This window comes from Pleurodeles waltl, chromosome 5 (genome assembly GCF_031143425.1).
Source record: "Pleurodeles waltl isolate 20211129_DDA chromosome 5, aPleWal1.hap1.20221129, whole genome shotgun sequence".
Classification (NCBI taxonomy): Eukaryota; Metazoa; Chordata; class Amphibia; order Caudata; family Salamandridae; genus Pleurodeles; species Pleurodeles waltl.
Genome location: NC_090444.1, coordinates 821913129 through 821936735, shown reverse-complemented (window position 1 = coordinate 821936735; position 23607 = coordinate 821913129). Strand labels below are relative to the sequence as shown.

General features: G+C 44.7%; 1 protein-coding gene across 4 annotated transcripts in view; it reads right to left on the bottom strand.

The window, feature by feature from the left end:
- ECHDC1 (ethylmalonyl-CoA decarboxylase 1) overlaps positions 1–23607 on the bottom strand; it is a 234432-nt gene that overhangs the window by 46733 nt on the left and 164092 nt on the right. For 3 of the 4 annotated variants that reach the window (XM_069234843.1, XM_069234846.1, XM_069234844.1), the window contains exon 4: positions 16566–16614. In XM_069234843.1, coding sequence (XP_069090944.1) covers positions 16566–16614 — 49 coding nt within the window. Of the gene's footprint in view, positions 1–16565; positions 16619–23607 lie in introns of all 4 variants that reach the window. The other variant, XM_069234845.1, reaches the window with a different exon arrangement.

Below are 23607 nucleotides of genomic sequence, written 5' to 3'. Positions count from 1 at the left end.
ATATCTTTGTCCCAAGTATTACTATGGGCACAAATAAAGGGCTGATCGTGTTCTTTCCTATTACTATGGAAATTGAGAAAGCTGCTGAATAATTTTCCAGAATTATCATACAGTGCATCCAGTAATAATCCTCTCAAATTCGGCATCAAAACACCTTCATCCTCCTGCATTGCGACCCTTGTTCATAGCACTTCAGAGTTTGGAAACAGATGGTGACAATGAGACTTTGTTACTGCTCTCTGCCTACATCTTAGCAAGGTGTGATGGTACTCAGTTCTACCTTCTAATAAATGTCCCATAACTGAAAACTGAACAGATCCAGCACAATGTAGCACCTATTTCCTTTATTTCTGATAATGAGGTAGTCTTTGCACATTCAATGTATCAGACAGGTCGAGAGGAAGAGATTGCCTTGGGAACAAATACTGTGAAAGTCAATAAGTCTCATCTTTATAATGTGCATGCTAATCTATAGGCCTTTGAAAGCATTGGTAAAAGAGAAAAAGAAAAAAAAAATCTATATATTGGCGGAAAAGCAAATACTTACCTTAAGGTATCTCATATTCAATATTTTCAAACTGCATAAACAACATGGTTTATTTTTCAAAATTCAAACAGAAAACAATGAAGAAAAATTCAAAAGCTTACTGCAGATGATCCAGCTTAAAAATGTCATAGAAGATTACCTGAAGGTGGATAAGGGAGCATGAAAGCCGTCTGAGCAAGTGTCAGAATTTAGTTGGGCATTTACTTTCCAAACGACTAGGAACTTGAACAAATTCTCTAGCCATTTGCTACCTGCAGTACCCGAGGAGCAGATTAATGGGCCTCTGGTAAAAAAAAAAAAAAAAGGCTTTCCAGTCAGCATTCTCCCTTACACACAGACTGACGCTTCCACCAGTAAAATAAATGCTACCTTTGAGTGCCAAGGCCTAGGCCTTTATGCAACATGTGAAAAACATGGGATACAAGAAAAACAGATGATAAAGTCTGCTCTTTACTGAAACATGTGTATGCTGTAACTTCATGCGCCATGAACTAATGCAAAAAAATTTAACCTTAGCAAAACAGGATAGAGGAATGCCCATGTAGCAAATGAATTGCACAAATAAGCCAGAAAGCATTGAATCTATGCATGTTTCCCCACATTACCCAATTGTGTGATCCTAGGCAAATATTTAATTTCAGCAATTTCCCTTTTTCCTCAGAACCACAAACGACAGCATGTTGAACATGAGTTTAGTATGTCTGCTGTATCAAAACGTCTTGTGCTTGTGTTTTAATAGGCTAAAATGCTGCTCCATGTTTTAAAATAACCAATGCCACCCACAGGATCCACAGGACAACTGATTTGACTCTTAGTTCACTAGTGACACTGTCCTCAGGATGGAGCAGTGGGGCAGAAAGGTGCTATTTAAAAACTATCTCTATTAAAAGATGATTTCAATTGAGTCATAAAATGTGATGTACTAAGGTGAAACACATTTGCACGTTAGAGGAATACACTTTTTGTGAATTTTTAAATGGCTATATTTTATTTTTACATGATGTTTACTGCATGCTTGCATGCAGGGGGAGGACATGCCCAGGGAACCAACTCTACAGGAGGCACTCACCATGATCCTGGGAGCCTACCTACATTCCCAGGACACGATGGGCCAGATCCTTGACAACGTGCAGGAGAACAGGCGGCTGCAGGGGGGACAGTATCAGGGGATCAGGGAGAACTTGCAGGCCATTAACACCACTTTCATCTCCATAGCAGGGGTGCTGGCAGCCATGGCCAACATCATGAGGGAGGCAAGAGCACAGCAGCGGGCCCCTATTACTAGCCACTCCATTGACCAGCCCTCCACATCCGCTGCAGCTAGTGAGCAGGAGGTCCCGCCACAGGACCCAAAGGCCACCAGCATTCCTCCCCCTGCAGAAGGTGATCTGCCCTACAAACGTTCCCTGCGACCCAGACAGAAGCCAGAGACACTTGCCAAGACCACCGCCAGGAAATGAGACTCTCCTGATTGTCCCCCTAGTGTCCCACACTGTCACTTGTCCACTTTGAACTGCCTTTGCTCCCCTTCCAATGGCCTCTTGGACACTGGACCTATGCTACAAACAGACTGGAACAATACCCTGGACCTTCCTCTATCATTACCCCATTCCATTGCACTTTTCCCTCATTTTCATAGCACTACAATAAACACCCTTGAACACAACTTGACTACTAGTATTTTATGTTTTGAAAATGTGCTTTTATGAAAACAGTCACATGTAGTGCAAATGATCTAAATACTGTGAGAGCATAGAAATAATGACCTGTAGCTGTCTGTAGTCAGCACATCAGTACATAGTTGTGATATCACCAACATCTGTAAAATGACAAGCCATAGTTGACAGTAAGTTGAGATGCAAAGGAAGTTAATGCCATCATGCTACAGCCACACAGAATACATCAATAGTAAGAGGAATGGTCAGTTGCACTCTCCCACCTGTGTGTCATTGGAAGTACTGATGGATAACTGATGTTCTGTTGCCCTCATCCTCAGCCTCAGCCTCTTCATCCTCACTCTCCTCAGGGTCTACTGTTGCCACAGGGGCATCTCCAGTCTCTTCCTCCCGCAGAAAGGGTACATGCCATCTGAGGGCCAGATTGTGCAACATGCAGCATGCCACTTCTATCTGGCAGACCTTCCTGGGTGAGTAGCTCAGGGATCCACCTGTCAGATGGAGGTACCTGAACCTGGCCTTCGGGAGGGATCTAAGGGACACAAGAGTGAGTAGGCTGTCAACATTTGAACAATGGAACCACAACTTCAGTCTACATAGTGCATTTATGTGATGGGACAGTGGGAATGGCGAGGTATGTGCTAATCTAGGCTGTGACGCAGTTAAGGTTGATGTAACCGTTGTCCGCCACCATGAAATGGCGACCGCCTGTCCTGTATGTAGGGATAGGTGGAAGTGAGGTAACCGCTGACGTTGGGCCTCGTGGCAGAAGGCGGTCTTGCACCGCAGTGCAATTCCTCATTGGTTAATATGGGGCTCTAAGGAGTACAGTGGCCAATGGGATCTGCGCCGGCGGTGACAGTGTACACCGCCACGGACGTGACCGCCATTTTCTTTCTGATTCCTCACTTGTTTCCTGACCTTCAACAGGAGAACACCTACACTGCTTGTGCTGCTGTGACCTGTGTCTGGAACCTACCATGGCCCGTGTGACCGGGGAAAGGGCCCCTGCCTTCACTTCGGAGGAGTTGGAGCGATTGGTGGATGGGGTCCTATCCCAATATGGGCTGCTGTTTGGGCCCCAGACCAACAGGTGAGTACACTTTGAGCACGATGCACGTGGGAAGGATGCATGGAGATGTGTGTGCAAGCATCGTGTCATTGGGTGGGGGAATGTCTTGTGTTGGTGTACATGGTGTGCGCCGGCCCATGTGTGTGCCAATGGTGACGGAAACTGGATTGGTGGGCCATATGTGTGACAGGCTGGATTGTGTGGTTAATGGTGTTCTCCTGTCTGCAGTCCCTCTGCATGTCAGCGCCCATCAAAAGAAGGGATTATGGCATGCCAAGACGTGTGGACCCTGAGGGTCTACGGCAGGCAGAGTACCCACTGTCGGAAACGGTGGGAGGACCTGAGACGCTGGGCATGGAAGACCCCGGAGGCCCAGCTGGGAATGGCCTACCAACGAGGAAGGGGTGCCCTTCGGAACCTGACCTCCCTGATGACCCACATACTTGCGGTGCCCTACCCAGAGGTGGATGGGCGCTTGAGGGAATCACAGCAGCCACAAGGGGGTGAGTACAGTGGGTGTTACTACAATAATTGGTAGGTGACATGGGATCCGGATGGTGTATGTGAGTTAGTGGGTGCCCCTAATGCCAGGCCAGACATTGCAACTTGAGTCAACTCTAGGGTAATGTGTGTATGGCAAATGCAGGTAACCTAGCCTATTAGCATTCTACGCAAGTCAGGGCTTTGTAGGTCCCAGAAGGGGTGCATTTGCGGTGTGTGGCCATCATCTTGCCGTTGCATCTAGCCAAAGCACTGGCAGTGTAATGCATAGTGCTCAAGCCTGATACCTGTGTGTGACGTTGCTGTGTATGCCAACTGTGGTGTTGGTGCAGTAATTGACCCAGTGTTTCCTTTTTCTCTTTCCCCCCCTTTTTTCTTCTGTCATCCTGTCCATGTGTGAATTAGCATCATCTGGCGGAGGAGCAGGGGCACCAGCGATAGAGGGAGCTGCATCCCACAGGATCCAGGAGGCAGAGTCCACCGGCGCTGAGGGAACCAGTGGGACAGAGGGAGAGGGAAGCACCATGACGGAGACAGGAGGTGACAACACAGACTCCGATACATTCTCCGATGGAAGCTCCCTGGTGGTGGCGGACACCTCTGTGACCACCCCAGCTGCAGGTACAGCTGCCCCCCTTGTACCACCACCGCCCTCTCAGTAGCCCCTCAGCGAGTTGCCTGTGCCCGCTCACCCAGGAGGGTGGGCATCTCCTTCGCCCCAGGCACCTCAGGCCCTGCCCCAGTGAGCCCTGCTGCCCTGAGTGCAGATGCTATTGACCTCCTGCGATCCATCTCTGTAGGGCAGTCAGGCATTGTGAATGCCATCCAGGGGCTGGCATCCCAGATGCAGCAATGCAATGCATTCCTGGAGGGCATCCACTGTGGATTGGCGGCCCAACAGAGATTGATTCAGGCTCTGGCCTCCTCTCTGATGGTAGCCGTTGTCCCTGTTCCTACCGTCCCCCCTCCAACTACCACTTTGCAGTCCCAGTCTCCTCAACCCCAAACCATCCCATGCACACATACAGACGCGCATATACACAAGACAACACCCAAGAGAGGGCAGAGTCAAACACAGGCACCACACTTAATCCCACAAGCACTTACGCAAACACCAGACAGTTGCAGACACAACCACATCCACTGCCTCCACTGTCTCCCCCTCATCCTCCTCCACCTCCCTCACAATCTCGTCCACACTCACACCTGCATGATGCACCCACCACCAACATCACCACACCAAGCAACACACACACCTTATTAGCAGACACCTCCACAACATCCATGCATGCGTCCCCTGTGTCCTCTCCCACCCTGTCTGTCCCCTCAAAAGGACACAAACGCAAGCACTCACACACCCTGCAGCCATCCACCTCACATCAGCACGCTGCCCATGCACCTGCATCCAAATCCAGCAAACATACACCTCCTACAACCACTCCCTCAACCTCCACTCCCATCCAACCTCTCGCCTCACCATCCCTAAGAAGCTTTTCCTTGCCCAAATTGACCTTTTACCTCCCCTGCCCCCCCATTCAGCCCGTAAGAGCAGGGTCCCAACAACCCAGCCCAGCACTTCAGCCAAACAGTCCACGCAGACTGGGTGGCACCACCTAGTCATGGTGGCAAGTCAGTGAAGGATCCCACTCCACCAGCCAAGAAGGTTAAGGATCCCACACCTCCTGCCATGAAGGGGAAGAAGCCTGCACCTCCTGCCATGAATGGGAAGAAGCCCTCAACCCCTGCCAGAAATGGTAAGGATCCCACGCCTCATGCCATGAAGGGGAAGAAGCCCTCGACTCCAACGGAGGCTGTCAGGGTGACACCTCCACCACCACCAGTGGTCACGGGGCCCCCACCGCCATCTGAGGAAGTGCATCCCTTGCCACCAGCAGAGGCTGCCCAGGAGGTACCTCCACCTGCCACCACAGTTCAGCCCTCACCACCAGCAGAGACTGCCCAGGAGGCACCTCCACCTGCCACCACAGTTCAGCCCTCACCACCAGAAGAGGCTGCCCAGGCAGCACCGTCACCTGCCACCACAGTTCAGCCCTCACCACCAGCAGAGGCTGCCCAGGAGGCACCTCCACCTGCCACCACAGTTCAGCCCTCACCACCAGCAGAGGCTGCCCCTTTGTGTACATTTGTACATATCTGTTTCACGTACAATTGGTTTATTTAGTATCTGTTTATATCAATACATTCTCATTACTGCATTCTTGTTGTCCTTGCATTATTCTGCAGTGTATTGTATGCCATTGTTTTTCATCTGCAGCTGGCTGTCTGTATGATCTGTGTGTGTCGGGTGTGTGTCTTGCGTGTGTGTGTCACTCACGTTTTCCTCCCTTCCTCCCTTGTGTGCTAAGTGGCTATACTCACCGTCGCCGTCAGCGTCAGTGTGCCAGGTGGAGCATGACAGATGAGGATCGGGAAGACTTGCAGTTCCAGTTCCAGTTCCATGGCGGTGTTGTTCTTCCCTATGTCTTCGATGGTGAGTCTTTGCTCTTCTGTGATGCGTTTCCGCCAGGCTTTTGATGGCGTTCGTACCACCCCAGAAAATGTGGCGGATTGATGGGTCAAAATATGGTGGGCGGTACTTTATCTTCTGCCTAGTTGTTGACAGCTACCGCCGTGGTGAGTTTTGTTTCTGCCCTGGTGGTTGGTGTGGTACATTGGCTGTCTATGGGAGTTATCACCCCCCATGGTCATAATTTGGAGGTAATTATAGCCAGCCTCTTGGCGGTATTCCTGCCACTTTTTCACTCACTGCCAGGGTCATAATAAGGGCCTGAGTGTATTCAAGTTATTTCAGTTCAAATATGGTTCTTTGCGATCGTGGCATGGGATTTACCCCAGGACTCAGTTCTTCTTTTTGACTCTTTCGCCTATGAACGGACTGAATACAATGATCTACCAATAAGTGTTCCTAAATATTGAAGTTACTATAATAACATGTACTAGCCTTGAAAAAAACACCCAGGTGGACTGTCCATAGGGGGTGAAACATGTGTCGGCTCCCAGTCTTTTCATTTTAAATATCTACGACCTTTGTTTGTAATGAACATTAATAAATAATTTTGGACCTTCAGACCTTTGGATCATATGTTTAAAGAACCATATTTGAACTGAAATAACTTGAATACACTCAGTGGGTTTTCAATCCTTCATAACTTCAAGATGTACAGTGATGTATACACTGAGACACCCACTGATGTATAAACCACCACATACAATCACACATTGATGCATACACTGACATAGCCAGGCAGAAACGTATGCATACACTAACAAAGACATGTACAAACTTATCCAATCACTAGTACAGCCGTATAGATACTACTGAATGCACTGACAGACCCAAATGCAAAATGATGCATGCACGGACAAATCCAGGCCCATATGACTGCATACTGATGTAAAGATGAATACATCCAGAGACACATTAACACACACACTAACACACTGAAATACACACTGATGCATATACTGAGAGACCCAGGCAGACACTAATGCAGAAACTAACAAAGCCAGTTATATAGTAATGCTTCCATTTAAATAAACAGGTAGGCACCATTATATACATTGACATACCCAGGATCAGTTTTACAAATACACTAACACACCCAGGGACACGATTATGGATAGAGACACCCAGACAGAAAATGATAATCTTGTATATGGAAATGAAAATGTATATATACACTCACACAGGAATGGAAATACTGATGAGTAATAAAGACTCAAACACTTCACTCTGATTCAGTGGTGGTTCTAACAAGAACCATTTTTTGTGTTTTTTGATATAACAATGTTTTTTTCATAAAATGTATTGGAAACTTGAGAAAAACTTAAATGCAATACCTTTGCGTTATGAAAGCACAACAGCGTGCAATAACAGCTAGTATGAAGAAAAAACGTGTGGAAAAAAATTAGCAACTCTGGTTTTTGACCTGCAAAAAGAAGTTGTTGACATTTTTAACTTTTCCAACCACAAGATTACGGCGGAAGCTGCAGGATGTTACCTTTTGACCAAATTCAGTGCATGTGGCTCGCATACTGATATTTTGAGCAGAAGCTTGGCTAGATGATGATGTACTAGGTTCAGCATCTGAATGTGTCAGGTCTTTTTCTCTCATCGTTCGTCGGTATGCCCGTTCGTGGATTGTGCGCAGATGTTTCCACATACTCGACGTTCCGTGACTGTATTTCTTTGATGTACCATGAGAAAATTTTTTTCACAGAGGTTGCATTTCACAATTCTTGCACTGACTTTTTTTCCCCACTAAGTATGGTAATAAAAAATCCATACATTACTCTTTTCTAGATGAAGAAGGCTCCTGTTGAGAATCCAGGGCTCAAAAAATCTACTCGACCACTTGCTATGGCAAGGTATATGTGATCAGTTTGAGCTATTTTTAGAACCTACTTGTGCCTTCTGGCGAGTGCAAAAAGAACAAGTGCTCTGTTAAGTCAGAAACTGAATTAGCAATTAACCCCTTCGCTGCCAGGCCTTTTCCCCTCAGGTGCCAGGCCATTTTTTGGCTATTTGGGGCAGTTCACGCTTAGGCCCTCATAACTTTTTGTCCATATAAGCTACCCACGCCAAATTTGTGTCCTTTTTTCCCCAATATCCTAGGGATTCTAGAGGTACTCCGAGTTTGTGGGTTCCCCTGAAGGAGACCAAGAAATTAGCCAAAATACAGCAAAAATTTCATTTTTTTTTTAAAACAAAAAGTGGAAAAGGGCTGCATAAGAAGACTTGTGTTTTTCCCCCGAAAATGACATCAACAAAGGGTTTGTGGTGCTAAAATCATCATCTTCCCCACACAATTTTGGCATTTTACTGGGACATACCCCATTTTTACTATTTTTTGTGCTTTCAGCCTCCTTCCAGTTAGTGACAGAAATGGGTGTGAAACTAATGCTGGATCCTGGACAGCTAAACATTTCTGAAAAGTAGACAAAATTCTGAATTCAGCAGGGGTAATTTGTGTGGATCCTACAAAGATTTCCTACAGAAAATAACAATTTCAAATGAAAAAATATTGAAACTGAGGTGAAAAACACAGCCATTTTTCTCCACGTTTTACTCTGTAACTTTTTCCTGCAATGTCAGATTTTTGAAAACAATAAACTGTTACGTCTCCTGGACTCTTCTGGTTGTGGGGACATATAGGGCTTGTAGGTTCATCAAGAACCCTAGGTACCCAGAGCCAATAAATGAGCTGCACTTTGCAACGGGTTTTCATTCTATAACGGGTATGCAGCAATTCATTTGCTGAAATACAGAGTGAAAAATAGGTATCAAGAAAACCTTTCTATTTCCAAAATGGGCACAAGATAAGGTGTTGAGAAGCAGTGGTTATTTGTACATCTCTGAATTCCGGGCTGTCCATACTAACATGTGAATTACAGGGCATTTCTTAAATAGACGCCCTTTTTACACACTCTTACATTTGGAAGGAAAAAATGTAGAGAAAGACAAAGGGCAATAACACTTTTGTTTTGCTATTCTGTGTTCCCCTAAGTCTCCCGATACAAATGGTACCTCACTTGCTTGGGTAGGCCTAATACTCGCAACAATAAACGCAACATGGACCCATCACATTTGTACATTGAAATCTGACGTATTTTTTGCAACGTGCCTAGCTGTAGATTTTGCCCTCTAGCTCAGCCGGCACCTAGGGAAACCTACCAAATCTGCACATTTTTTAAAACTAGACACCTATGGGAATCCAAGATGGCGTGACTTGTGGGGCTCTCACCAGGTTCTGTTACACAGAATCCTTTGCAAACCTCAAAATTTTGCCCATAAAACACCCTTTCCTCACATATCAGTGACAGAAAGTTCTGGAATATGAGAGGAGCCACAAATTTACGTCCACCCAGCGTTCCCCCCAACTCTCCAGATAAAAATGGTACCTCACTTGTGTGGGTAGGCCTCGTGCTTGCGACAGGAAATGCCCCAAAACACTATCTGAACAAATCAAAATGATCAAATACTAAACTACCTGTTTTTGCGGGGAAGGTGGCACCTGCGTTTTTGGTCCTGGGCTCAGCAAGCATCTAGGGAAACCTACCAAACCCAGACATTTCTTTGAACTAGACACCCCAGGAAGTCCAGGGATGACTTGCGTGGATCCCCCAAAGTTTTCTTACCCAGAATCCTCAGCAAACCTCAAATTTAGCTAAACAAATCACATACATTTCTGTGTGGGATCAACGCACTGGGACAAATGTCCTACCACCCAACGTTCCCCTCAGTCTCCCAGTAAAAATTATATTTCACTTGTGTAGGTGGGCCAAGTGCCTGTGACAGGGAAGAGCCAAAAACATGTCAAAATTTTTTGGGGGGGCAACCAAAACAGGTCCAAAAGGGCAGTTTAAAAAAAAACATTTTTAGGCTGACAAGTGCAGCAGAATTTTATCGGGATAGATGAGACAATGTTGGGTGGTAGGAAGTTTGTGGATGCCTGCAAATTCCGGAAGGTTCCATCACAAAAATGTGGGAAACTTATGATTTCCAGCAAAATTGGAGGTTTGCAGGGCATTGTGGGTAAGAAAATGGTGTGGGGTGCATGTGAAGCACACCACCCTGGAATCAACCAGATGTTTACTTTTCAGATGTGTCTAGGTCTTGTGGATTTTTCTACGTGTCAGCGTTCCAAAGTCAAAAAAGTGCAGCCCTCACCATTTGAAGTGGGATGATTCTGAGAGTTACCAAGCTCTCATGGCCCAAATGTAAAAACAAACCCAAAATCATCAAATGTCCTCTTGCTTGCCGTGAGATAAGATGTTTTAGTGTGCGTGGGAGAGCTGAAAGACTGTTACCCCCTTCAGTTGGGGTGGGGGCATAACCAGGCCCATACTGGTTGGTAGCCACCACCTCACAATTTTTTTCTTTTTCAATTCCCTGGCATCTAATAGACTTTCTGCCCCCCCCCCCCGGGGTGTGTATCGGGGGTAATTGCCCAATCTGCCCACTAGTGGGCAGAACAACTTTGGCCCCATTTATTTGGGGTGGGGGTATAGCCATACACCCACCCTCTTATTTTGAACAAAAATCTTCCCTGGTCCCTGGTGGGCTTTTTGCACCCCTTGAGGGCAGATGGACCTTCCAAAAATAGGCCAATGGGCAGATATGGCCAACACTAAAGTGCCCCCATGGGAAGCGACCCTTGTCCAAGGGGCTGCCCCCCAAACAAAACACACACATACACACCAATCCCTGGTGTCTAGTGGTTTGGCCTAACAAAAATAGGCTGATCTGCCCCCAAGGGGGGCAGAAATGGCCTAAATACAATTTGCCCCCAAGGGGAGTGACCCTTGCCTAAGGGGTCGCTCCCCATACATAAAAACAAAGTAAATAAAAAATATATATATATCCCTGGTGTCTAGAGGTTTTTGCCCCCTGGGGGCAGATCGTCCTGATTATATTAGGCCGATCTGCCTCCAGGGGGGGTAGAAAAGGCCTAAAAATATTTAGGGGAGTTGGGAGGGAGGCCCTCGGGGGGAGCACTAGCGCTTCCCCCGAGGGCCGGGTGCAGGACGTAACGGTTACGTCCTGGGCACACGAGCGGTGCTGCCCAGGACGTAACTGTTACGTCCCAGGCACCCTAGGGGTTAAGGTGCCTTTAAATCTAATTCTTGTCAGATTTTCTCTGTGTTCAGAGACAGAAGTCAAAAGTCAGTTTGTCTTCTTGCAATACAATTACTTTTCCTTGCGACTGCTGAGTTCCAGGATTTTGTTAAGGTAAACTGTGTGAAATGAAAGGCAGTCGATATCAGGTTTTTCCTATTACACAACATTTATATAACTAAGTCAACTTCACAAACATTTCAAAATATATTTCAGTAGCTGTGACATACCATTTTTTGTACTTCTGTGTGATGAAAAAAAAAATATTTTATTAGGATGAAAAAAGTCAGAACACTTTACTTGGTGATGTGCAAATGATGAATATGTTTTCTGAAACCAAGTTTTCACAGATTATTGTTAATACACTATATAGTTTTATCAGTAAACCTGCAAGTTAGTGGGAAGGTTTTTGGACATTTCTTGGAAATTTACTGTCTGTAAATGACAGTGTGCTACCACATCATGCTTTACTAAAATACTTATTAAAAGTGAGTTTTTAAACATAAACTGAGAAACACTCCTGCCCTGATTGCAAAGCTATTAGTAAACTAAGAGGCAACTCATGGATCATGTGTACCCTATATATGGGCTACATTTGTTATACATGGAGCAAACGTTTAGTGTATTTAATCAAACAAAAGAGGAATTTTTTACAGCAGAAATGCTGAACTCACACATTTGCAGGTGCACTCATGTGAGAATGAAGAAAAAGGTGACTCTGTAAAATACAATATTTGCCTAGGATCACACAATTTGAAACCCGTTTCCGGGTCAAGTACATTACAGCTAAGTCGAGTAGATTATTCAAGCTACTCGACCTGCAGGTCTAGTAAAAATTTTATGTTTTTTCTAGGCCTGGAATCATCTTCTTCATATATCTTGAGACTCTCCAGGTGGTGGTGGAGCACTCCTTTCCTCCATTCTGGAAACTTCTGTAGCAGAAGGATCACAGCTGAGATGCTTCTCCCGCAAGAGGTAGCAGAAGAATAACTGTTTTAGGGAGTGTCCCTACCCAGAACTAGGTGTGGTTCAGAAGTAATCAATGAAATGCCAGATTGCTCTTCACACATTGAGCGGCTCCGCGGTTCCGAACTGAAGTCGCGGTTCCATGAAAAATGTAATATAAGTTTTGTGTTCTATTGTAAATAAATAAAATATATTTGTGAGTTGTAAATATGTTGAGTTTTCTGTTTATATGGGAGCACATTGTAATTCTTCTTTAAAAAAATAAATTAAAAAAATAAACATTATTGTGAATCCGTGGATCCGAATCACATATTCATTCCAGTCACATGATCGGAACGGAAACCATAAAGCTTTGCCCTTCTACTTGTGTGGAACCGCGGATGGCACAGCAGTTCCAAGATTAATTCAAATAAAAAATAATAATATTACAATACTGGTTCAGAACTGTGTAAATACTGAATAAAGTATAAAACAGTATCAGCAGCACTTTTATAAGAAGGATAGGGCCTCTTCAGTTCAATTTGCAACACTGTACAGGGTTTGTGTATTTCATTGTGGCAGAGTTTAATGAAAGGATTCCTAACACTTTTTTCCCCAGACATCTGGGGTTAAAATCTAAGTACATGAGAAAAAAAAGTATAATTACCACAAAAAAAAAAAAAAACATTATACACAAGTTATAGTTTTAGAATATACTTAAACAAACCTTGGAACTTCCATAAAAATACAAAAGGTTAAAAGGATGTTAAAGTTAGGAAATATAATTTTTTTAAAAGCCTAGAAATTCTGTGAAAAAAACAAAGGTTACAGGGACGTTTTAGTTAGTGAATAGAATTTTAAAAAATTCACTGAAAAAGAAAACAAAGGTTACAGGGGCGTTATAGTTAGGTTCTGAATTTACTCATACAAGACCGTAGAAATTGAGAAGTTATAGTTGCCTTAGCTTACTATAATTTGCGTTCCTGTAATACACCACTTATGACCTTACATTTTACATCACTCATGACATGGTCAGTGACATCACTGATGTCATCTCATATGATTTCTCATATGCCATCACTGATGACATCATCCACACAGTCATACACCCACTCATTTGCTGATACAAACTCTTGTATACTCATAGACACAAATCTACTCACATACTTATTCAGAGATGCATAAAAGTAGTGCTATACAGACATTTATTCAGTCAAACAGCCACTGACACAATCACTCACTCACACAGACAGACTCACAGTTACTTTCACACTCACTCATACACCCATGCACTCAGACACACCCATTAATACACCCATACAATAACTCGCATAGCCCACTAATAGATCACTCATCTAGCAACACATCCAGTCAATCAGTTGTAGAAGCACTGACACACCCACACGTTCACCCATACACAGTCACTGACTCATCAGTACAGCCACTTACACACACAATCACTCAACTATACAACTATTCACACACCAACTCAATCACATGAACAGGCACTCACATACCCACTCAGTCACCCATGCAGCCACTAAAACTGACCAACACACATTCTCACATGTTCACGCACAATCCTATATAAAAAAAGACAAACCCACTCAGTTTAGGATACAGACACTCATACACCCACTGACTCTCCCATACACTCAGACACAGCCACTGAGTTATACTTACAGCCATTCAGACACTCACTGACTGACACATAGAGTAACTGACTCACCAAGTCACTCACCAATACAATGACACAAATTCACTTACCCAGACAACCACTCTGACACCCACTCTCTCACACATACAGACACCCACAGACCCATTAACAAATGAAATGCAGTTGCTTACACAGTCACTTGCTCACGCATACAGCTTCATACACATCCATTCAGTCTCCCATACAGCAAATGGGTCAACCACTCATTCATCCATAGACCCACGGACCCATTCACACATCGATACAACCACTTATACTCACTGGATGATGTCATCAGTGATGTCATATAAGATGTCATCATTAATGTCAACAGTGATGTCACTGACCATGTCATGAATGATGTGATATGTGGGGTCATGAGCAGTCCATTACAGGAGCGCAAGTTATAGCTAGCTCAGGTAAATATAACTGCAGAATTTCTATGGTTTTGTATGAGTACATTCAGAACCTAACTATAACGTCCATGTAACCTTTGTTTTTTTCAGTGAATATATATATTTCTATGTTAAGAAAAAGGGTCACGGCATTCCTTATGATGAAAATAGCAATTTTATTGCAATGCCATGGACAAAGAGTTTCGGCTTAGCAGCCATTCTCAAGTGCAGGTTCAATCGTAATTTTCCATAGGTTTTCTACATGTTTTTTCTTTGCTAGGGTTTTGATAATTATTGCTGCATATGTTTATATATATATATATATACACAAACATGAAATTGTAGATTAAAATTGCAAGTGCCCACTGGGGCTCCATGACCATCACATTATATCTTGTGTCTTACATACCTATAAGTGCATTATTGCCATTTGTATGCAACGTCCAGACATCAATGCATGCACACTTAATAGTATGAGCATGTACAATTATCTGCCGATCGGATCTGATTGTCACATTTGCGGCTGTTAAAATTTATTATGTAAATTGCATGTGCACACTGAGGCTTTATGACCATGAAGTGACATTATTCCCTCTAAGCACCCATGTCACCCAAGTAATTCCTTGCTAGAAGACTTCCAATGGGTTTTAATTGACTCTCATATGAGATGCAATTCAATTATTTTGAGAGCGTCCGTTATTTACACAAGCAGCAAACCTGATCCCGACATACTGTATCACACACACAGGAACTCTGCACATATGAAAATGGTATTATGTAAATATGTGCCCACTGGGACATTATGACCATCATGTGATATTATGCCCTCTAGGCACCAATGGTAACCAAGAAATTCCTTGTTAAGACTTGCACTGCGATTTAATCGACTCTCCCAGGAGATGTGATTCAATTGCCTTGAGTAAGTTCTTGATTTACACATGCAGGGAACATGGCAGTCTTGATCCTGATACATTGTATTGCACGCACGGGGACTTGTTAAGCAGTTTTAAGGGATGAAAGGAGTAGACTGCACATAACACCGACATGCATCAAATGGATTGATTTGAGACTACTAAGCCTTTTTGCACTAAAATTCTGTAATTGTTTTTCTGTTTTGATATATGTGTACATTAGTGCAAAGAGCACAGAATGAATGTATCTATATTTAAATTTTACGCTGATGTTACTTGGTGGTTTGTTAGAACATAGTCTGTCTACTATGTTTTTTAAGTTGTGATTGGTTGCCCAATATAATCTCTAAAGGCAATTTAACCTGCACTTGAGAAAGTCCGGTAAACCGAAACACGGAGTTCTTGACATCGCAACAAACTTGCTATTTTCACAGTTTTAAGTGCCTTGACCATTTTTCTTTGTGTTGAATTATTGAAATAGGTACTGCAGCCCATCTTATGGCACCAGCGCAATTCTGTGGATGTGACCGGCAACTTGCAGAATTGTTGGAAGGATATTATTAATATCCTGGAAGGTCTGCTTAGGTATGTTAAAGGTAGGTTTAGGCCTGGCAAAAGGATTATTTTGCCAGGTCAAAACGGAAGTTTAAAACTGAACACACAGGCTGTGGAGGAAGGACTGGAGACATGTTTTACACTGCTACTGTAGTGGGTTGCACAATGAGTGCTGCAGCCCACTTATAGCATTTATTTGTCAGGCCCTAAATGCATGTAGTACAATATGGTAGAGACATATAAGTAAATTAAATGTGCCACCTAGGTGTAGGCCAATTTACCTATGCTAAGAAGAGAGAGAGCACATGCTCCTGGCCTTTAGTTGGCAGGGTATAGTCACAAAGTCCTATGGTCAGCAAAAAAAGGGTTCAGCATGGAAAGGAAAAATGTGGGGGAACAACATGCAAAATATGGCCTTTTCCAACACTGAGCTTGGTAAATTATTGTAGATGTTTTAAAATTTCTATCGGTATGTGAAATGTGCAGGATACAAAACAGAATACGGGCACGGTGCTAGCATGGGTTTTGAGAACTTCATACACATACAATGTAAGGAAGGAAAACATACTACATATTACTTTCCATAATCACATAGTCAATTTTATTTCATAATTAGCATGGACAGTACCTTGAAAGTCTTGTCAATGTGTTTTGCATATACATGCACATCTTCATGCCTTCCTAAACAAAAAAAGAAAAATGTAGCATTATCCACAAGACGACTATACAAAGTTGTCTACAAGAAAGTCGAGCAATGCGTTAAATATACTTGAATGAAGTTTTTACTTTGATAAACAATGCGTGAGTTCTGAGATAGTCAAGAAATCTCATACTATTATTTAATAAGTATAAGAAGGGATCTATACAAAATGTTCTAAATTTTTGTTCCAATTTCTGTTTATTAAGCATTACAGTAAAACATACATACAGCTATAATGTAACCTGAAATTCACCTACGTTTATGCTATACTCAAATTTCTACAGGGTGATTTACTTCTCCCAACTTACAGATGCAGTAACCAAGTGGTCCAGAAGAGGCCAAAAGGCAGCAAAATGGAAAATAAAGAGAAGAAAATAGGGAGAGAACTCTTGCAGATCTAGTGGGAGCCAGCTACCTTAATAGCTGCCAAGTTTAGAGATTGCCTATGTGTGACATTTTTAAAGTTTCAAGGTACTTAGGAGTGACATTCTACTGCCAAATGTGTGACACTTTCTCACATGTAAAACTAATGAAGTCATGAAATTTGCAAAAATATTACTAAAGCATGGTGAAATAGCACACTCTCTGTTAAAGGCAGCACATTTTCCATTGCAATGGCCACTAAATTTTCAAAAAAACTTTTAATGACAAACTTATGTAGAGTGCAAGAGACTGTGTGGAAATCTGGTTTTACTGAATGTTTTATTTGTGCGTGTTTTGATCCTAATAAAATGTATGTTTCCGTTACTCTAAAGAATTATGTAAAAATATGCTTCACTTGTGCTTTTCTAATTGCTAGTATATTTTGACAAAATTGTAGCATTCATTTACATGTATTTAACTTTTGCTGTGTCAAGGAAAAATTGCATTTTACAGCCTGTTCTTCCCTGCTCATTGTACCAAGCAATATTATTGTATAGTTCACTTAGGAAAATACTTTCACTTTTCCATTTGAGAAAGAAAAATAAACACCAATATGTATTTTAAATGGAAAAGGAAGTTTGTCACGAGACATAGACTGACATGTGACTTTTGGCTTTGAAAGTGAAGCAAACCACTACCCTCATTCCTATTTTCAGCACCTATGCTTTAATTAGGAAAGCAGTGATACACACAAAAGTACTTGCAATCAATGCCTTAGAAAGAGACATTACCAAAGTAGAGAAAATGCTGCAGCTGCCACAGGCCTCACAGTACATTAGTATACAACAGCTGTGCTAAAGTGCGGCAATCATCATGCTGCTGCTGGGGTCGCATGGGAGGTAGTCTTTCTCAACTCACGCTGGCCTGGGGCTTCTGTTCTTTAACCCCTCGGGTGCCCTGGACAAGCTGGTCTCGCCCTCGGCCACGGTTGCCGTGTGCTCAGGACAAGACCAGCTATTCCTGCACCCGGCCCCCTCCCATTGGCAGGGATGGAAGGTGAATTGCTTCTCCTAGCCACCCCCCCGCCCACAGTGACTGATGACAGCGCGCAATTGCACACTGACCTCATCAGAGGCCGCCCCCATCACGCTGGAAGCTGAGCATTTGTCTTTCGTGAAGCAATCGGGCTTCAGAAATGCCCACTAGACACCAGGGATCTTTATTTACTTACTGTAAACAATAAAGGGGAGCGACCCTTGCATTTTTTTTAAGGCCTTTACTGCCTATTGTAATTAGGCTGATATGCCCTCGGGGGCAGAAACCTCTAGATACAAGGGATCATTTCTTTTTTTCTTTTTTACATTTGGGGAGCGATCCCTTAGACAAGGGTCGCTCCCCTGTGGAGGGTGGGCATATTGTTTTTAGGACATTTCTGGCCCCCTTGGGGGCAGATAGGCCTATTTTTATTAGGCCAATCTGCAGAAACCACTGGACATCAGGGATTTTTTTATGTCAGTGTAGGAGGCTGGCTTGGTTTGTAGTAGGTCCTAAGGTACTTACACCTTATACCAGGTCCAGTTATCACTTATTAGTGAATTGTAGGCATTGTTCTAGCAGCTTAGGCTGTCCAGGAGTAGCTGTAGCAGAGCAGCCAAGGCTGACCTAGGAGACATGCAAAGCTCCTGCAATACCACTGTAGTTACACAGTACTTATACAAAATAAAAGACAATACTCAGTGTTACCAAAATAAAACTTTAAAGGTACATTATTTTAGTGACACAAGGCTAAAAATATCTTAGAGGCAATACTCCTTCTGTAGGTAAGTATTATACACAATATATACACTAGTAACCAAAATCAGGTAAGTAAACAGTCATAGAATAGTGCAAACAGTAGAAAATACAATAGATTGCAATAGGCCTATGTGAGAAAGTAGCCTCTTTCTAGCATTGTTACCCCCACTTTTGGCCTGTTTGTGAGTGTGTGTCAGTGTGTTTTTACTGTGTCACTGGGATCCTGCTAGCCAGGACACCAGTGCTCATAGATAAAAACCTATAAGTCAGTGTGTTTTACCTGTCTCAATGGGATCCTGCTAGCCAGGACCCCAGTGCTCATAGTTTGTGGCCTAATGTGTGTGTTGTCAGTATTGCTTGACTCTGTCAGTGAGGCTCTGCTAACCAGAACCTCAGTGCTTATGCTCTCTCTGCTTTTAGATTTGTCACTGTAGGCTAGTGACTTCAATTACCAATTTCAATTGACACACTGGACCCCCCTTATAAGTCCCTAGTATATGGTACCTAGGTACCCAGGGCATTGGGGTTCCAGGAGATCCTTATCGGCTGCAGTATTTCTTTTGCCACCCATAAGGAGCTCAGACAAACCCTTTCACAGGACTGCCACTGCAGCCTCCGTCAAATAAACCACATGTTATTTCACCGCCATTTTCACTGCACTTAAGTAACTTATAAGTCACCTATATGTCTAACCTTCACTTGCTGAAGGTTAGGTGCAAAGTTACTAAGTGTGAGGGCACCCCTACAGTAGCAAAAGTGCCCCCACATAGTTCAGGGCCATTTCCCAGGACTTTGTGAGTGCGGGACGCCATTACACGCGTGCACTACATATAGGTCAATACCTATATGTAGCCTCACAACGGTAACTCCGAATATGGCCATGTAAGGTTTCTAAGATCATGGAATTGTCCCCCAATTTCAAATCTGACATTGGGGAGCCAATTCCATGCATCCTGGGGGCTCTAACATGGACCCCCCAGTACTGCCAAACCAGCTCTCTGAGGCTTGCACTGCAGCTACAGCTGCTGCGACCTCACAGACAGGGTTCTGCCCTCCTAGCGTCTGACCAGCTCAGTCCCAGGAAGGCAGGGCAGAACAAAGCATTTCCTCTGAGAGCAGGGTGTTACACCCTCTCCCTTTGGAAATAGGTGTTACAGGCTGGGGAGGGGTAGCTTCCCCCAGCCTCTGCAAATGCTTTGAAGGGCACAGATGGTGCCCTCCTTGCATAAGCCAGTCTACACCGGTTCATGGACCCCTTGTCCCCTGCTCTGGCGCGAAACTGGACAAAGGAAAGGGCAGTGACCACTCCCCTGTCCATCACCACCCCAGGGTATCTTAGAGGTAATACTCCTTCTGGAGGAAAGTATTATACACCATATATACACTAGTAACCAAAAACAGGAAAGTAGACAGTCATAGACTAATGCAAACAGTAGAAAATACAATAGATTGCAATAGGCTTAGGGGCAACACAAACTACATACTAAAATAGTGGAATGCGAATGTCGAATTCCCGACTATGCAAGTGTAGTGTGTAGAGGGGCACTGGGAGTGTAGGAAACCACCAAAGGTAAGTAAAGTACCCCAACCCAGAGTCCAGGAAAGCAGGAGTAAAGTACAGCAAGTTTCCTCAGAACACACTACAAGTCGAGATTAAGAATTATGCAAGAACCAAGAAAGACTGCAAGCAACCAATGATGGATTCCTGGACCTAAAGACCTGTGGAGAGAGGAGACCGAGTCCAGAAGTCGATGAAGAGTCCAGGGAGAACAGGAGCGCCTGCCAACCTGGAGGAAGATGCAAAAGTGGATTCTCCGGTTGGAAGAAAAGTACACAAATGCACCACAGATGATAGCAGCGGGTTCCTGCTGGGTTCAAGAGATGTCCCATGTCAAATTGTTGGATGCAGGCTGTTTGCGTTACTGGATTCCGCAAACAAGACTTGGTTCATACAAGTATGTGGTCTACGTCAAAGAGGAACTGCCTGGACCCAGGAGGGACCTTGGAGTCTCAACTCGGACTGAGGAGACAGAGGGGGCTCTCAGCACTTCGGAGAGCCATCGGAAGACCAGGCAGCGTCCACGGGAGTTCCAGAACACGGGAACAAAGGAGATGCAAAGTGCGGTCATCACAGCACTACACTGGAGGATCCCACACTGCCAAACAACTCAGGGAGTATCGCAGGATGAAGTGCTGGGGACCTGGGCTACACTTGTGCACGAAGAACTTTTGGAAGACGTGCACAGAAGCCCAAGGGGCTGCAGAAGACGCGGTGCACAGGAGTACTGTCGCAGCACGGGGAGGCAAACTCTTACCTCCACCAAATTTGGACAGCTGGACCTTTGGACAGTCTGGGTCACTTCGGTCCACCACCTGTGTTCCAGGGATCATGCTCATCGACAGGAGAGGAATCCCAGAGTACCGGTTGTCTTCGCAGAGAGGTGCCTGCTGAAGCAGGGAAGTGACTCCGTCACTCCACAGGAGATTCCTTCGGTTCTTCTGGCGCAGGGTGAAGACAGGCAGTCCTCAGAGCGTGCACACCTTGGAAACTGTTGCAATTGCTGACTGGATATGAAGTTGCAGGTCACAGGAGTCTTCCTGGATACTTTGTTACAGTTACAGCGGTTCTTGGAGCAGTCTGCAGTTGATCTGACGGTCAGAAGCTGAAGCAGGGGATGCAGAGGAGTCCTGGATTAATCTTGCAAACCGAATCTGAGGAAACACCCAGAGGAGAGACTATAAATAGCCCTGGCAGGGGGATTGGCTACCTACCCAGGTATGCACCTATCAGGAGGGGTCTCTGTCGTCACCTGCTGGCACTGGCCACTCAGAGGTCTCCAGAGGGTCCCCACACCTTAGAATACAAATTAGCTAATGCTAAGAACACTCTGGAGGAGCTCAGGGCACCACCCCTGGGGTGGTGATGGACAGGGGAGTGATCACTCCCCTTTCCTTTGTCCAATTTCGCTCCAGAGCAGGGACTGGGGGTCACTAAACCAGTGTAAACTGGATTATGCAAGGAGGGCACCGTTTGTGCCCTTCAAAGCATTTACAGAGGCTCTGAGAGGATACCCCTCCCATGCCTGGAACACCTATTTCCAATGGGACAGGTGTAACACCCCTCTTCTAAAGGAAATGCATTGTTCTGCCTTCCTGAGATTGAGCTGCTCAATCCCTAGGAGGGCAGAAACCTGTCTGTGAGGTGGCAGCAGCTGGGGCTGCATTGGACACTTCAGAGAGCTGGTTTGGCAGTACCAGGGGGTCCATGGTGGAGCCCCCAGAGTGCATGGGATTGGCCCCCAAATGCCGGATTTGGACTGTGGGGGTCAATTCCATGATCTTAGACACCTCACATGGCCAAATTCAAAGTTACCATTGTGAAGCTACATAAATGTATTTACATTTATGTAGTGCACGCTTACAGTGGTGTCCCCGCATTCACGAAGTCTGGGGATTTGGCCCTGGACAACGTGGGGGCACCTATGCTAGTGCAAGGGTGCCCTCACACACAGTAACTTTGCACCTAGCCTTCAGTAAATGAAGGTTAGACATATGGGTGACTTATAAGTTACCCGGTTCAGTGAAAAATGACTGTGAAATAGTGTGTGCTTTATTTCACTCAGGCTACAGTGGCAGTTCTGATGAAACGTTTTTATGAGCTCCTTATGGGTGGCAAAAGAAATGCTGCAGCCCATAAGGATATCCTGGAACCCCAAAGCCATGTGTACCCAGGTACCATATACTACGGAGTTATAAGGGGGGTCCAGTGTGCCAATCAGAATTGGAATATGGAGTCACTAATCTATAGTGACACATTTGGTACACACAGAGAGCATAAGCACTTGAGTTCTGGTTAGCAGAACTCCAGTGACACAGTCAAGCATACTGACAACACAAATAGGCCACAAACTATGAGCACTGGGGTCCTGGCTATCAGGATCCCAGTAAGACAGGCAAAACTCACTGACAAACAGGCAGAAATTGGGGGTAACATGCCAAGAAAGATGGTACTTTCCTACAATCAGTTACACACAAGGGGAGCGACCCCTTAGGCAATGGTCGCTCCCCTGGGGGGGGGATTTTATTTTAGGCCATTTCTGCCTACCTTGGGGGCAGATTGTCCTATTTTTATTAGGCCAATCTGCCCCCAAGGGGGCCAGAAACCACTAGACTCCAGGGATTTTTTTTGCGCCTAATTCAACCAAGGGGCACAACCCCTAAGGCAAGGGTCGTTCCCCTGGGGGCAAATTTATATTAGGCCATTTCTGCCCTCCTTGGGGTTAGATCGGCATATATCTATTTAGCCGATCTGCCCCCAAGGAGGGCAGAAACCACTTAGTCCCAGGAATTGGTGTGTGTGTTTTGGTTGCAGGGGCAGCCCCTTGGGCAAGGGTCGCACCCCATGGGGGCACATTACTGTTGGCCATTTCTGCTCCGCTTGGGGGCAGATCAGCCTATTTTTGGAAGGCCTATCTGCCCCCAAGTGAGGCAGAATGCCCAGCAGAGACCAGGGAAGAATTATTTTATTTTTTAAAAGAGGGTGCAGGTATGGCCATACAGCCACCCCAAATAAATGGGAACAAAGTTGTTCTGCCCACCGGTGGGCAGATGGGGCAATTATCCCCGATCCATTCCCTGGGGAGGCAGAAAGCCTACTAGATGCCAGGTAATTAAAAATAAATAGTGGGGTGGTGGCTACCAACCAGTTAGTGGCATGGTTATGCCCCCACCCCAACTAAAGAGGGTAACAGCCTTTCAGCTCTCCCTCCGCACACTTAAATATCTTATCCCTATGGCAAGCAAGAGGACATTT